Raw genomic sequence first — 16,032 nt, 5'->3', positions numbered from 1 at the left:
TATTAGACTATGAACAACCAGCTGAGAGCTTACCTCCTCTATATATTAGACTATGAACAACCAGCTGAGAGCTTACCTCCACTACATATTAGACTATGAACAACCAGCTGAGAACTTACCTCCTCTATATATTAGATTATGAACAACCAGCTGAGAGTTTACCTCCTCTACATATTAGATTATGAACAACCAGCTGAGAGCTTACCTCCGCTACGTATTTGACTATGAACAACCAGCTGAGAGCTCCACTACATATTAGACTTTGAACAACCAGTTGAGAGTTTACCTCTGCTACGTATTAGACTATGAACAACCAGCTGAGAGCTTACCTCCTCTATATATTAGACTATGAACAACCAGCTGAGAGCTTACCTCTGCTACGTATTAGACTATGAACAACCAGCTTGCTGTACCTCCACTGTATTAGTGCTATGACTGTGGTCATAGAGGGGCTGTGCTGTGAGAGCTTACCTCCACTGTATTAGTGCTATGACTGTGGTCATAGAGGGGATGTGCTGTGAGAGCTTACCTCCACTGTATTAGTGCTATGACTGTGGTCATAGAGGGACTGTGCTGTGAGAGCTTACCTCCACTGTATTAGCACTATTAGGTGCAGTAGTCACAACACTAGTTAGAGACGGTCAGTGCTTAATTGAGTAGGATACAGAATACCTTAGACAAATTAGACGGGTCCAGTCAGAGTAAGGTCATTGTTCATGTGACCTGTTCACCAGATAAGCATCACTGACTTCAGTAGTAGTGTTGCAACATATACTGTAGGCAACCCATCATAACACTTACTGTAACTACAACATATACTGTAGGCAACCCATCATAACACTTACTGTAACTACAACATATACAGTAGGCAACCCATGATAATACTTACTGTAACTAATATACAGTAGGCAACCCATCATAACACTTACTGTAACTAAAACATATACTGTAGGCAACCCATCATAACACTTACTGTAACTACAACATATACAGTAGGCAACCCATGATAATACTTACTGTAACTACAACATATACATAATTTATACATACATACATACATACATACATACATACATACATACATACATACATACATACATACATACATACTAGAGGTCGACCGATTAATCGGAATGGCCGATTAATTAGGGCTGATTTCAAGTTTTCATAACAATCGGAAATCTGTATTTTTAAAAAAAAACTTTATTTAACTAGGCAAGTCAGTTAAGAACACATTCTTATTTTCAATGACGGCCTAGGAACGGTGGGTTAACTGCCTTGTTCAGGGGCAGAACGACAGATTTTTACCTTGTCAGCTCGGGGATTCAATCTTGCAACCTTACGGTTAACTAGTCCAACGCTCTAACCACCTGCTTTACATTGCACTCCACAAGGAGCCTGCCTGTCACGTCCTGACCAGTAAAGGGGGTTATTTGTTATTGTAGTTTGGTCAGGGCGTGGCAGGGGGTGTTTGTTTTATGTGTTTCGGGGTTTTTGGCTTATGTTCTATGTTAGTATATTTCTATGTTTGTTCTAGTGTGTCTATTTCTATGTTTAAGTTTCTTGGGTTGACCTTCAATTGGAGGCAGCTGTTCCTCTTTGCCTCTAATTGAAGGTCCTATTTAGTAGGGGTGTTTTTCCATGGGTTTTGTGGGTAGTTGTTTCCATGTATTTTCAGTGTACCTTACAGGACTGTTTTTCGTCGTTTGTTTAGTATAAGTGTTTTTGTTTTGTTTTTTTTTTCAATAAAAGAAGATGAGCATACATATACCCGCTGCGTTTTGGTCTACCTTTAACGACGCTTATGACACCTGCCTGTTACGCGAATGCAGTTAGAAGCCAAGGTAAGTTGCTAGCTAGCATTAAACTTATCTTATAAAAAACAATCAATCAATCACAATCACTAGTTAACTACACATGGTTGATGATATTACTAGTTTATCTAGCCTGTCCTGCGTTGCATATAATCGCTTAGGTACACGTTGCTCCAACCATAAACATCAATGCCTTTCTTAAAATCAATACACAAGTATATATTTTTAAACCTGCATATTTAGTTAATATTGCCTGCAACATGAATTTCTTTTAACTAGGGAAAATGTGTCACTTCTCTTGCAAACAGAGTCAGGGTATATGCAGCAGTTTGGGCCGCCTGGCTCGTTGGGAACTGTGAAGACTATTTCTTCCTAACAAAGACAGCCGACTTCGCCAAACGGGGGATGATTTAACAAAAGCGCATTTGCGAAAAAAGCACAATCGTTGCACGACTGTACCTAACCATAAACATCAATGCCTTTCTTAAAATCAATACACAGAAGTATATATTTTTAAACCTGCATATTTAGCTAAAAGAAATCCAGGTTAGCAGGCAATATTAACCAGGTGAAATTGTGTCATTTTGTGTTCATTGCACGCAGAGTCAGGGTATATGCAACAGTTTGGGCCGCCTGGCTCGTTGCGAACTAATTTGCCAGAATTTTAGGTAATTATGACATAACATTGAAGGTTGTGCAATGTAACAGGAATATTTAGACTGAGGGATGCCACCCGTTAGATAAAATACGGAACGGTTCCGTATTTCACTGACAGAAAAATGGAATCATTGCGGTGGAATCATTTCACGGAGCAAAGTTCTTCACAAAACTGGATCTCAGGAGCGCGTATAACCTGGTGCGTATCAAGAAGGGAGACGAGTGGAAAACCGCCTTTAGTACCACATCGGGCCATTATGAGTACCTCGTCATGCGGTATGGGTTGAAAAATGCTCCAGCCGTCTTTCAATCCTTTGTTGACGAGATTCTCAGGGACCTGCACGGGCAGGGCGTGATTGTCTATATCGATGACATTCTGATATATTCCGCCACCCGCTCCGCGCATGTGTCCCTGGTGCGCAAGGTGCTTGGTAGACTGCTGGAGCATAACCTATACGTTAAGGCTGAGAAATGTGTGTTTTCCAAACGAGCCGTCTCCTTTCTGGGTTATCGCATTTCCACCACGGGGGTGGTGATGGAGTGTGACCGCATTAAGGCCGTGCGTAATTGGCCGACTCCAACCACGGTGAAGGAAGTGCAGCGGTTCTTAGGCTTTGCCAATTACTACCGGAGGTTTATCCGGGGTTTTGGCCGGTGCGTTTGCGATGGTCGACGGAGGCGGACGGAGCCTTCAAGAAGTTGAAGACGCTGTTCACCGACGCACCCGTGTTGGCGCACCTGGACCCGTCTCTAGCATTCATAGTGGAGGTGGACGCATCCGAGGCTGGGGTGGGTGCCGTGCTATCACAGCGCTTGGGTACGCCATCGAAACTCCGCCCCTGCGCTTTCTTTTCGAAGAAGCTCAGTTCGGCGGAGCGTAACTACGATGTGGGGGACAGGGAGTTGCTAGCGGTGGTAAAAGCTTTGAGGGTGTGGCGGCACTGGCTTGAGGGGGCTAAACACCCCTTTCTCATCTGGACCGACCACCGAAACCTGGAGTACATCTGGGCAGCGAGGAGACTGAATCCACGTCAGGCAAGGTGGGCCATGTTCTTCGCCCGGTTTAGGTTCACTATCTCCTATAGACCGGGTTCCCTTAACACTAGAGCCGACGCGCTGTCCCGTCTCTATGACACGGAGGACCGGCCCATCGATCCAACTCCCATCATTCCAGCGTCTAGGCTGGTGGCACCGGTGGTATGGGAGGTGGACGCGGACATCGAGCGGGCATTAGTGTGGGTCGCATGTATGTGCCGCTCGGTGTTCGTGATCGATTGATTCGATGGGCGCACACGCTACCTACTGCGGGTCATCCTGGTGTGGCGAGGACAGTGCGGAGTCTCAGGGGGAAGTACTGGTGGCCCACCTTGGCTATGTCTCTTCCTGTTCGGTGTGCGCTCAGAGTAAGGCTCCTAGGCATCTACCGAGAGGGAAGTTAATTAGCGGGGCTATTTATGTTAGCTGGTCCGCTTCCGTGTTGTGCAGGATTATTTCTATTGTGATGGCTCATGTTCGTGTCGGCGCTATTTTACGCCGTGTGTATTTTCTCCCCTGTGTTTGGGAGTATTTGTTTGATGAGTGAGTGTAAATTAAATACGCCACTACCCTGTGCTCGCTGCTTCCTCCTTCACCACGACTGCAAATCCGTTACACATACATACATACATACATACATACATACATACATACATACATACATACATACATACAGTACCAGTCAAAAGTTTGGACACACCCACAACTCATTCAAGGGTTTTTCTTTATTTTTACTATTTTCTACATTGTAGAATAATAGTGAAGACATCAAAACTATGAAATAACACATATGGAATCATGTAATAACCAAAAAAGTGTTAAACAAATCAAAATAGATTTTATATTCTTCAAAGTAGACACCCTTTAGCTTGATGACAGCGTTGCACACTCTTGGTATTCTCTCAACCAGCTTCATGAGGAATGCTTTCCCAATAGTCTTGAAGGAGTTCCCATATACGCTGAGCACATGTTGGCTCCTTTTACTTCACTCTGTGGTCCAACTCATCCCAAACCATCTCAATTGGGTTGAGGTCTGGTGATTGTGGAGGCCAGGTCATCTGATGCAACACTCCATCACTCTCCTTCTTGGTCAAATTGCCCTTACACAACCTGGAGGTGTGTTTTGGGTCATTGTTCTGTTGAAAAACAATGATAGTCTCACTAAGCACAAACCAGATGGAATGGCATATCGCTGCAGAAGGCTGTTGTAGCCATGCTGGTTAAGTGCGCCTTGAATTCTAAATAAATCACTGACAGTGTCAACAGCAAAGCACCCCCACACCATCACACCTCCTCCTCCATGCTTCATGGTGGGAACCACACATGTAGAGATCATCCGTTCACCTACTTTGCGTCTCACAAAGACACAGTGGTTGGAACCAAAAATCTCAAATTTGGACTCATCAGACCAAAGGACAGATTTCCACCGGTCTAATGTCCATTGCTCATGTTTCTTGGCGCAAGCAAGTCCCTTCTTCTTGTTGGTGTCCTTTAGTAGTGGTTTCTTTGCAGCAATTCGACCACGAAAGCCTGATTCACACCATCTCCTCTGAACAGTTGATATTGAGATGTGTCTGTTCCTTAAACTCTGTGAAGTATTTATTTGGGCTGCAATCTGAGGTGCAGTTAACTCTAATGAACTTATCCTATGCAGCAGAGGTAACTCTGGATCTTCCTTTCCTGTGGCGGTCTTCATGAGAGCCAGCTTCATCAAAGCAGTTTTTGCGACTGCACTTGGGGCGGCAGGTAGCCTAGTGGTTAGAGCGTTGGGCCAGTAACGAAATAGTTGCTAGATCAAATCCCTGAGCTGACAAGGTAAAAATCTGTCGTTCTGCCCCTGAACAAGTCAATTAACCCACTGTTCCTAGGCTGTCGTTGTAAATAAGAATTTGTTCTTAACTGACTTGCCTAGTTAAATAAAGGTTTAAAAAAAGAAACTTTGAAGTTCTTGAAACTTTCCACATTGACTGACCTTCATTTCTTTGTTTCTCTTTTGCTTATTTGAGCTGTTCTTGCCATAATATGGACTTGGTCATGGACCAAATAGGGATATCTTCTGTATACCACCGCTACCTTGTCACAACACAACAGATTGGCTCAAACGCATTAAGAAGAAAATAAATTCCACTCCTTCATGACTGTTGGAAAAGCATTCCTCATGAAGCTGGTTGACAGTATACCAAGAGTGTGCAAAGCTGTCATCAACGCAAAGGGTGGGTACTTTGAAGAATCTAAAATCTAAAATATATGTTGATTTTTTGGTTACTACATGATTCCATATGTGTTACTTCATAGTTAGGATGTCTTCACTATTATTCTACAATGTAGGAAACAGTAAAAATAAAGAAAAACCCTTGAATGAGTAGGTGTGTCCAAACTTTTGACTGCTACTGTACATACATTTACATTACATTTACATTACATACATACATACATACATACATACGATACATACATACATACATACATACATACATACATACATAAAGTTATATAAAGTCTTAAGATTGGTTTCCTGACTGCATAATGTTTTATCCAAAGTGCAACATCAACACTAGCATTTTTAGCACCGGTGAATTGAATATCAATTGAATATTCCTCTTACTATATGAAGCACACTGAAAATGTCACTCATTTGTTCCCCTCTGTCCTTAATCAAGCTACTGTTCTGTCAAAAGGGAATGTATTGTACTACTGTACTGGCCACATTGTCCATGATGAGTCTCCCACTGTGAGTTCTGAAGTGGTGCAGGGTACACAGACCAGACAATGTAAGACGTAGTTGTCACGAATTCCACCGAAGGTGACTCCCCTGCCTGCTCGGGCGGCGCTCGGCGGTCGTCGTCACCGGCCTACTAGCCGCCGCTGATCCCTTTTTCCTTTTCGTTTGGTATGTCTTATTGTTTGCACCTGTTCCCCATTTGGTTCTCTTGATTTATGGTTATTTAAGCCTGTTTAGCCCGCCCAGGTTTGTGCGGGATTATTTGCGTCAGTGTGTTTGTTATTGGATGTGCTGGCGATCGTATAGTGTTGTTTTATGTGCGTGCTGTGCGCCTGTTGTTTTTGGGCACCTCGCATTTTCACGCCGGTTGTGTTGGCGTCGACCGTTTTTTGTTGTGTTAAGGAATAAACACATTATCTCCTTACCTCTGCTCTCTGCGCCTGACTCCTACCACCACTCCTAGCATTTACTGACAGTAGTAGAATAGACAGCCTTCATGTCCTTCTCTCCACCCTATTCTCCCTGAATGAGTTTAAATGTAGACACATTATCTGATGATGATAAACTCATGTAAGAGGAAGATGGTGGAGGGAAGAAATAATCTAATACACCGTTACCTTAGCTCAACAACCGCTGCCTTACTTTAACAACTAGCAGGCTAAGCAGATGACTTAACCAGGAACAAACTGGTACCTCAGCAGCTCAGCTAAGTATATGATTATTCAGTCTCTTCCATAAACCGATATCAAGGTTTAACCAGACCAGCTGTCTTCCTCCCTCTGCAGAGGCAGCGTTGCTATGTCCGTGGAGGCCGGCAGGCAGGTTGGCCTGATATATAATTCACAACTCATGTTCTGTTTTATTCACTGAACAAGCAACGAAGAGCAGGGTATCACACAAATGACAAGCTGACGACCAGGTTCCACTATGAGAGGATTGCTGCCTGCCCCACATCTGTTACTCAGACTGGAGGGGGAACGAGACAACAGAATTAGGAGCACTGCCTGCTTTTGTTTCAGTTAAATGTTTTCCACAGAAAGAATGAAAATGCTGCGTAATAAACCCAAGTGACTGAATAAGAAAATCTCTTCAGTCCTGGTCGACAAGGGTGTGGACTGTGGAGGCATTTTTACATCCTAGAATAATTGATTATATATTGAACTAGTTATCTAATTATTGATTAAACTAATCGGCAGGCCCGTAATTAGTGTAATCAGGTGGTGATGCACTGACTGTAACTAAAACCTGGGTAACACCTGGACTGAAGAACACTGTTGTAAAGTATTCCACACTACAAAAGAACAAACAACAACATCGGAAGTCCCTGGGCCGTTTCTAAAGAGAGCCACCAGCAAGGCATTTGGTCTTAAGCATGGCATTTGGTCTTAAGCATGGCAGTGGCTGATTGAATGGGGCACACTGTGCTCTCTGTGTCGACTTCTGAGAATTTAGACATTTTTCTCTTGAACCGAACGCTGCTCAACAAACAACAAACGGGTGCCATACAGACTGAACCCATGGAACGATAGGAATTACGTCCTTTGCCCAAACAAAGTGGAACCGTAGGCACCAGAAATAGAATCCAATGTCAATTGGACCACAATGTTGCGACTACTGCACAGAGAGACACACAGAGACACAGATACAGCCAAAGAGATACACAGAGACACCCACAGAGATACATAGAGACGCCCACATAGATACACAGAGACACCCACAGAGATACACAGAGACACCCACAGAGATACACAGAGACACCCACAGAGATACAGAGACACCCACAGAGATACACAGAGACACCCACAGAGATACACAGATACAGCCAAAGAGATACACAGAGACACCCACAGAGATACACAGAGACACTCACAGAGATACACAGAGACACCCACAGAGATACACAGAGACACCCACAGAGATACACGGAGACACCCACAGAGATACACAGAGACACCCACAGAGATACACGGAGACACCCACAGAGATACACAGACACCCACAGAGATACACAGAGATTCACAGAGACACCCAAAGAGATACAGAGACACCCAAAGAGATACACAGAGACACCCACAGAGATACACAGAGATTCACAGAGATACACAGAGACACCCACAGAGATACACAGAGACACCCACAGAGATACACAGAGACACCCACAGAGATACACAGAGACACACAGAGATACACAGAGACACCCACAGAGATACACAGAGACACCCACAGAGATACACAGAGACACCCATAGAGATACACAGAGACACCCACAGAGATACACAGATACAGCCACAGAGATACACAGAGATTCACAGAGATACACAGAGACACCCACAGAGATACACAGAGACACCCACAGAGATACACAGAGACACCCAAAGAGATACACAGAGACACCCACAGAGATACACAGAGACACACAGAGACACCCACAGAGATACACAGAGCTACACAGAGATACACAGAGACACCCACAGTGATACACAGAGATACACAGAGACACCCACAGAGATACACAGAGACACCCACAGAGATACACAGAGACACCCACAGAGATACACAGAGACCCACAGAGATACACAGAGCTACACAGAGATACACAGAGACACCCACAGTGATACACAGAGATACACAGAGACACCCACAGAGATACACAGAGACACCCACAGAGATACACAGAGACACCCACAGAGATACACAGAGACACACAGAGATACACAGAGATACACAGAGACACACAGAGACACCCACAGAGATACACAGAGACACCCACAGAGATACACAGAGACACCCAAAGAGATACACAGAGATACACAGAGACACCCAAAGAGATACAGAGACACCCAAAGAGATACACAGAGACACCCACAGAGATACACAGAGATTCACAGAGATACACAGAGACACCCACAGAGATACACAGAGACACCCACAGAGATACACAGAGACACCCATAGAGATACACAGAGATTCACAGAGATACACAGAGACACCAACAGAAATACACAGAGACACCCACAGAGATACACAGAGACACCCACAGAGATACACAGAGACACCCAAAGAGATCCACAGAGATTCACAGAGATACACAGAGATACACAGAGATACACAGAGACACCCATAGAGATACACAGAGACACCCACAGAGCTACACAGAGACAGTCTATCTAGTGGACTTTGAGGTCAGGGTGTAGTGGGCCGTGTGACTCACCGTCTCTGTGGTCATTGTCTGGCTGTAGAAGGTTCTGGGTCAGGGCACTGCATGCTACCCCGGGCAGGACAAGGACCAGCAGCCACAGCATCACACAGCTGTTCTCCAACGATCTGCCAACACACACACACACGCACGCACGCACGCACACACACACACACACACACACACACACACACACACACACACACACACACACACACACACACACACACACACACACACACACACACACACACACACACACACACACACACACACACACACACACACACACAGGCTACAGTTACACATCTGACTATGGGCCAACTGTGTATTTATATAGTCATCAACATCTGGGTTCATCCCCTGATTCAAATCCCCCTGGGAACAGATGGACCTGTGTGTGTGGGTGTGGGTGTTCCTGTGCCTGTGTATAATTCCCTGGGTCAAGTCTGACAAGCCCAAGCCAGTGCCTCTCATCTCAAGACTATTCATGATGGCAGACTGGGAGTTAAATAGAGCTAGAGAGTAGTAGCTTATTCTACTAATCAAGACTACCTTGGAAAAGACCACAGAGCTCACTCAGTCATGTAGGACCGGCCAGCCACAAAGCCATCATTGTCCAATGTTAGCGCTGAGGGGCTAATTATTTAATTTGGCTGTCTGGTCATCAGGGGTAAGTAAAGATAATCACGGTAAATAAAAGCTAAGTACATTTATTTTTAATATTACTCAAAGGTGCTAATTCTAATTTCCTAAACGTTCACTTTAAGGACAGTTTTTGTGATTCTGAGGTGATTTCAGTGTTCCTAGTTTACTGTTTCAGTTGGTGGTGGACTGTTGGGGGTTGTTTGAGGCTGTTTGGAGGGTCATCTGGTGACACAGCAGTCAGAACATGGTGGCAGGTGTTCTGACAATGCCCAGTAAAGTGTGAGCATTTGAGCCCTAGATATCAAGCCTTTTAGAATTATACTCTAAAGACAAATACTGCACCAAAAGAGCTTAACAGCTTAAAACGGACATCAAGAAAGACAAGAGATTTGCTCCAATCAACTCCCACCGGTCCCTATGTCATCAGACATTGGGGATAATCGGCTTTTTGATCTGTGGCTGAAGCAAGTCACCTGCCTCTCCTTCTCTAACCCCAGCCCCTGCCCTGGGCCTCTATCCCCCAGGGCTACACTCTTATATAAAAGGCTTCCAAAAGGGTTCTTCAGCTGTCCCCATAGAAGAAACCTTTTTTGTTCCAAATATAACCCTTTTTGGTTTCAGGTAGAATTCTTTTGGGTTCTAAATGGAACTCAAAAGGGTTCTACCTGCAACCAAAAAGGGTTCTTCAAAGGGTTTTCCTATGGGGACAGCTGAAGAACCATTTCAAGAGTGTACGTCACTGCTCAAACCCCTGTTCCACTCAGAGGCTGGTGCTTTTTGCTCCCACCCGCATCCTTCACCAAGCAACCCCTTCCTTCTACCCCTCCTTCCCAAGCTACAGCCTCACAGCTTGGGCTGCCCTCAGGAGCTGGAGGATAAGAAAGGATCGGCTGTCTCTCATTCTCTCAATTCAATTCCATTCAAAGGGCTTTAATGGCATGGGAAACATATCTTTACATAATAGATAGTAAACAAAAGTGAAATAAACAATAAAAAAAGAACGGTAAACATTACACTCACAAAAGTGCCAAAATAATAAAGACATTTCATATGTCATATTATGTCTATATACAGTGTTGTAACGATGTGCGAATAGTTAAAGTACAAAAGGGAAAATAAATAAACATAAATATGGGTTGTATTTACAATGGTGTTTTTTCTTCACTGGTTGCTGTCACGCCCGGATCTGTTTCACCTGTGATTGTCTCCACCCCCTCCAGGTGTCGCTTATTTTCCCCAGTGTATTTATCCCTGTTTCCTGTCTCTCTGTGCCAGTTCGTCCTGTATGTTTCCAAGTCAACCAGTGTTTTTCCCGTTCTCTTGCTTTTTGCATTCTCCTTTTTCTAGTCCTCCCGGTTTTGACCCTTGCCTGTTTCTGGACTTTGTACCCGCCTGCCTGACCATACTGCCTGCTTTGATCACGAGCCTGTCTGCCACTCTGTACCTCCTGGGCTCTGATCTGGTTTTGACCTTTTGCCTGTCCACGACCATTCTCTTGCCTACTCCTTTGGATTAATAAACATTGTAAGACTCCAACCATCTGCCTCCTGTGTCTTTGTGGGTTCGATTCCCACAGGGGGCCAGCACAGAAAAAAAAAAATGTATGAAATGTATGAAATTGTATGAAATGTATGCATTCACTACTGTAAGTCGCTCTGGATAAGAGCGTCTGCTAAATGACTAAAATGTAAATGTAAATGTTTATTTGGGTCTCGCCTTGTGCCTTGATAGTTGCCCTTTTCTTGTGGCAACAGGTCACACATCTTGCTGCTGTGATGGCACACTGTGGTATTTCACCCAATAGATACGGGAGTTTATCAAAATTGTAATTGTTTTCAAATTCTTTGTGGGTCTGTGTAATCTGAGGGAAATACGGTCTCTCTCTCCCTCTCTTATTCTGTCCCAAGCAGGAGTATCTGGTCACCCTGTAACACCTTATGAGTGACAGCGACCTACAGCTAGTGTTCAACCAATCCTTTTCAAATGAACCTGTTCATGCCCTCCACTCTGCCGAGTGCTATGGGCTCTCCATGTCTTTTTGGTCAATTGATCAACTGACCACCTGACTCAACAGACCAATTAGTAAAGACAACAGTTACACTGTAAAAAAAAATCCTGTGTCTGAATATTACTGTGCGTTATGACTGATTTATAAATATGCCCACTCATTGGCCACAAAGCCAATGGTTGGTTGAGTTGAACCTTGGAACAGTTGGATTTCATTCAAAAAGCATAGTTCTACCACACTCCAGTGTCACGTATTGTTACCTTATATATGAGTAACTCCACTTGACTGTGGTCTGGTGGGAGGCACTCACATGAGGTTTGCATGGTGAAGTAGGTTAAAATGATGAACTATGTAGGGACTTAATGTCTGAGACGGCAGAACAGCATCCCAGACAACTGTCACAGGAACAGAACTAGCTCCTTGACCCTGTGCTATACACTGAGGGTACAAAACATTAGGAGCACCTTCCTAATATTGAGTTGCACCCCCTTTTGCACTCAGAAAAGCCTCAATTCGTCAGGGCATGGACTCTACTATGTGTCGAAAGCGTTCCACAGGGATGCTTTGACTCTAATGCTTCCCACTGTTGTGTCAGATTGGCTGGATGTCCTTTGTGTGGTGGACCATTCTTGATACAAACGGGAAACTGTTCAGTGTTAAAAACCCAGCAGCGTGGCAGTTCTTGAGACACTCAAACCGGTGCGCCTGGCACCTACTACCATACCCCATTCAAAAGGCACTTATATGTTTTGTCTTGTCCATTCCCCTCTGAATGGCACATGCACAATCCATGTCTCAATTGTCTTAAGGCTTAAAAATCCTCCCCTTCATCTACACTGATTGAAGTGGATTTAAAAACTGACATCAATAAGGGATCATAGATTTCACCTGGATTCTCCTGGTCAGTCTGTCATGGTGTTCCTAATGTTTTGTACACTCAGTGTACATGTATAATGCACACTTTTACATGTGTGAAACAGGACAAATAAAAGCACTCACCTAATTATTTTGTATAATTGTTTATTGAAATTATTTGCGGTAGGGAAGTTCCACAATTTCCTAGAGAGACTGGGTGAACTTTTCTGAGATTGGGTAACCTTTCCAATAGTTGCTTAGGCTACTGCAACTGTTTCAGTCTCCAGCCATCGAGCATCATCATATCTGCTAGCCTGCTTTCATGTCTGCCAGAGATTTCCACAGTAAGAAACATGAGCATTCTTCAACTGAATGGTTCACGCCTGATGCCCTCAATTGCCCTTCGTGCTCACTCCCATACCCTATAATTCTGTATTTCTTTCTGACTGTAATGTGTATACAGGTAGGCCAGAAAAGCCACATCCCTGATTGGAAGATGAGTGGCGACCCTGATTAGCAGCACCTAAGCACCTTGTGTTCCCTGCAAATGTGGTTCTCAATTCAAATAAAATTGTATGTACACACTGAAGAAGGCTGCAGAGCCGAAACGTCTGTGTACGCTATCCCAGATGCAGTGAAAATAATAATGAAAAAATAAGAAAAATGAAGTAAGATTTATGAGAGATCTTTTTGCGTGCAGACACATTACACCTTTTGTTTGTCATTCTTCAACTTATGAAATTAGTTTTATTTGATCCGCTCAAAATCAGTCACTGATGTAGGCTAGCGGTCCAGCTGCAACCAGCAGCCACAACGGCCCTCGAGGAAAAGCTAATCCAGCATTCAGAAGGGTCCCCCTAAAACTGTCACTAGGAATGATCATGTGGCCATTAATGTGGCTATTACATGTAGTGGGAACAGAAAAGTCATTTGCAGTTTGATTATAGTTGCTAAGCCTCGACAGTTATCCTTACAAAAATGTTCGGTTTGACGTTTAACCGTGACATTTTGGAATGTTCAACTGACATTGTAACTAAGTAACATGTTTGCTGCAAATAGAACACTTGTTGAACTCACCTCAGGGAACACTGGAACACGGCCAACATTCCATTAGAGCTCTTTGTCCTCAGACAAATCTCTGATGACATTTTGACCTACTAAAACTCTTTCAATGGCCCTCACAACATCGTCTGAAGACCTCCTCAAAATAGCCTCCTACTCAGAAACCTTTAATCTCTTTTTAGAACCCAGGTAGACAGTCTAGTGGTGCAGTACTGTGACCCAAATACGGATCCTAAGGCATAGGGGCCATGGCCCAGTGTCCAAGCCAATACAGTACATATGTGCATCTGACATTGACATTTTGCTGTGCCATCACATAGGATGCTTAGTACACAGTGTATGTTCAACCCCCAGGGTTGGAGTCAATTCCATCTTAACTTCTCGTCCCCAGTTAACTCTACAAACGGCAGTTGAGGACAGTAATGAAAGACGCCTCATAGAGAATGATTGGCCATTGCCACTGCACTTTAAAACTCACTGGTAAACAGATTTAGCCTTATTCATCATGTCATTCAGCCTCTCTGAATAAGATAGAAGGAGTTGATATTGCCCACAGAGTATTATTTGCCTCTCTTTCACCAGAAGAGTTACTGGACTGTAAAGCTGCTCCACTTTGATGGAACATCTTGGTTTTTCTTCATGGCCAGCAGCAACAAAAAAATGAGAAGGGGTCGCCTTGGTACCAAGAGAAGGCTCTCCATGGTTACAAATGTAACTCTCTCTTGTGCAGCAACAACAGGGAACCAACGTGTTCTCTTTTAGAGGTTTTGGCACATGGCTAATCTGATCTGGACAAAAGGCGGTTGCAGGGTCACACAATTACACCTGGAGATTAAATCAAAGCAACAGATGATTTTCCATGGACTTGGAAACAACTAATCCCCTGTTCTACTTTCTCTCACTTGCATCACAAACCAACATATTTTTCTGAGATTAGTGAGGACTTTCAGATCCAGGGAATATAATAATAAAGCTGTAGGCTAGCTGGGAATATGGGATATAGGGACAATATGGGATATAGGGACAATATGGGATATAGGGACAATATGGGATATAGGGACAATATGGGATATAGGAACAATATGGGATATAGGAACAATATGGTAGGACAATATGGGATATAGGGACAATATGGGATATAGGGACAATATGGAATATAGGGACAATATGGGATATAGGGACAATATGGGATATAGGGACAATATGGGAGATAGGACAATATGGGATATAGGGACAATATGGGATATAGGGACAATATGGGATATAGGACAATATGGAATATAGGGACAATATGGGATATAGGACAATATGGGATATAGGGACAATATGGGATATAGGACAATATGGGATATAGGGACAATATGGGATATAGGACAATATGGGATAGAGGGACAATATGGGATATAGGACAATATGGGGACAATATGGGGACAATATGGGATATATGGACAACATGAGATATAGGGACAATATGGGATATAGAACAATATGGAATATAGGGACAATATGGGATATAGGGACAATATGGTAGGACAATATGGGATATAGGGACAATATGGAATATAGGGACAATATGGGATATAGGGACAATATGGGATATAGGGACAATATGGGAGATAGGACAATATGGGATATAGGGACAATATGGGATATAAAACAATATGGAATATAGGGACAATATGGGATATAGGGACAATATGGGATATAGGGACAATATGGGATATAGGGACAATATGGAATATAGGGACAATATGGGATATAGGGACAATATGGGATATAGGGACAATATGGGATATAGGACAATATGGAATATAGGGACAATATAGGATATAGGGACAATATGGTAGGACAATATGGGATATAGGGACAATATGGGATATAGGGACAATATGGAATATAGGGACAATATGGAATATAGGGACAATATGGGATATAGGGACAATATGGGATATAGGGACAATATGGGAGATAGGACAATATGGGATATAGGGACAATATGGGATATAGGACAATATGGAATATAGGGACAATATGG

General features: G+C 43.5%; 1 protein-coding gene across 3 annotated transcripts in view; it reads right to left on the bottom strand.

Moving 5' to 3' along the window:
• LOC106575727 (prolactin receptor) overlaps positions 1 to 16,032 on the bottom strand; it is a 49,597-nt gene that overhangs the window by 15,815 nt on the left and 17,750 nt on the right. For all 3 annotated transcript variants that reach the window (XM_045699216.1, XM_045699215.1, XM_045699217.1), the window contains exon 2: positions 9,440 to 9,552. In XM_045699216.1, the coding sequence (XP_045555172.1) occupies positions 9,440 to 9,552 (113 nt within the window). The remainder of the gene's footprint in view (positions 1 to 9,439; positions 9,553 to 16,032) is intronic.

This window comes from Salmo salar, chromosome ssa17 (genome assembly GCF_905237065.1).
Source record: "Salmo salar chromosome ssa17, Ssal_v3.1, whole genome shotgun sequence".
Classification (NCBI taxonomy): domain Eukaryota; kingdom Metazoa; phylum Chordata; class Actinopteri; order Salmoniformes; family Salmonidae; genus Salmo; species Salmo salar.
Note: the sequence above shows the minus strand (reverse complement) of the source record. Positions and strands in the feature narration are given on the sequence as shown.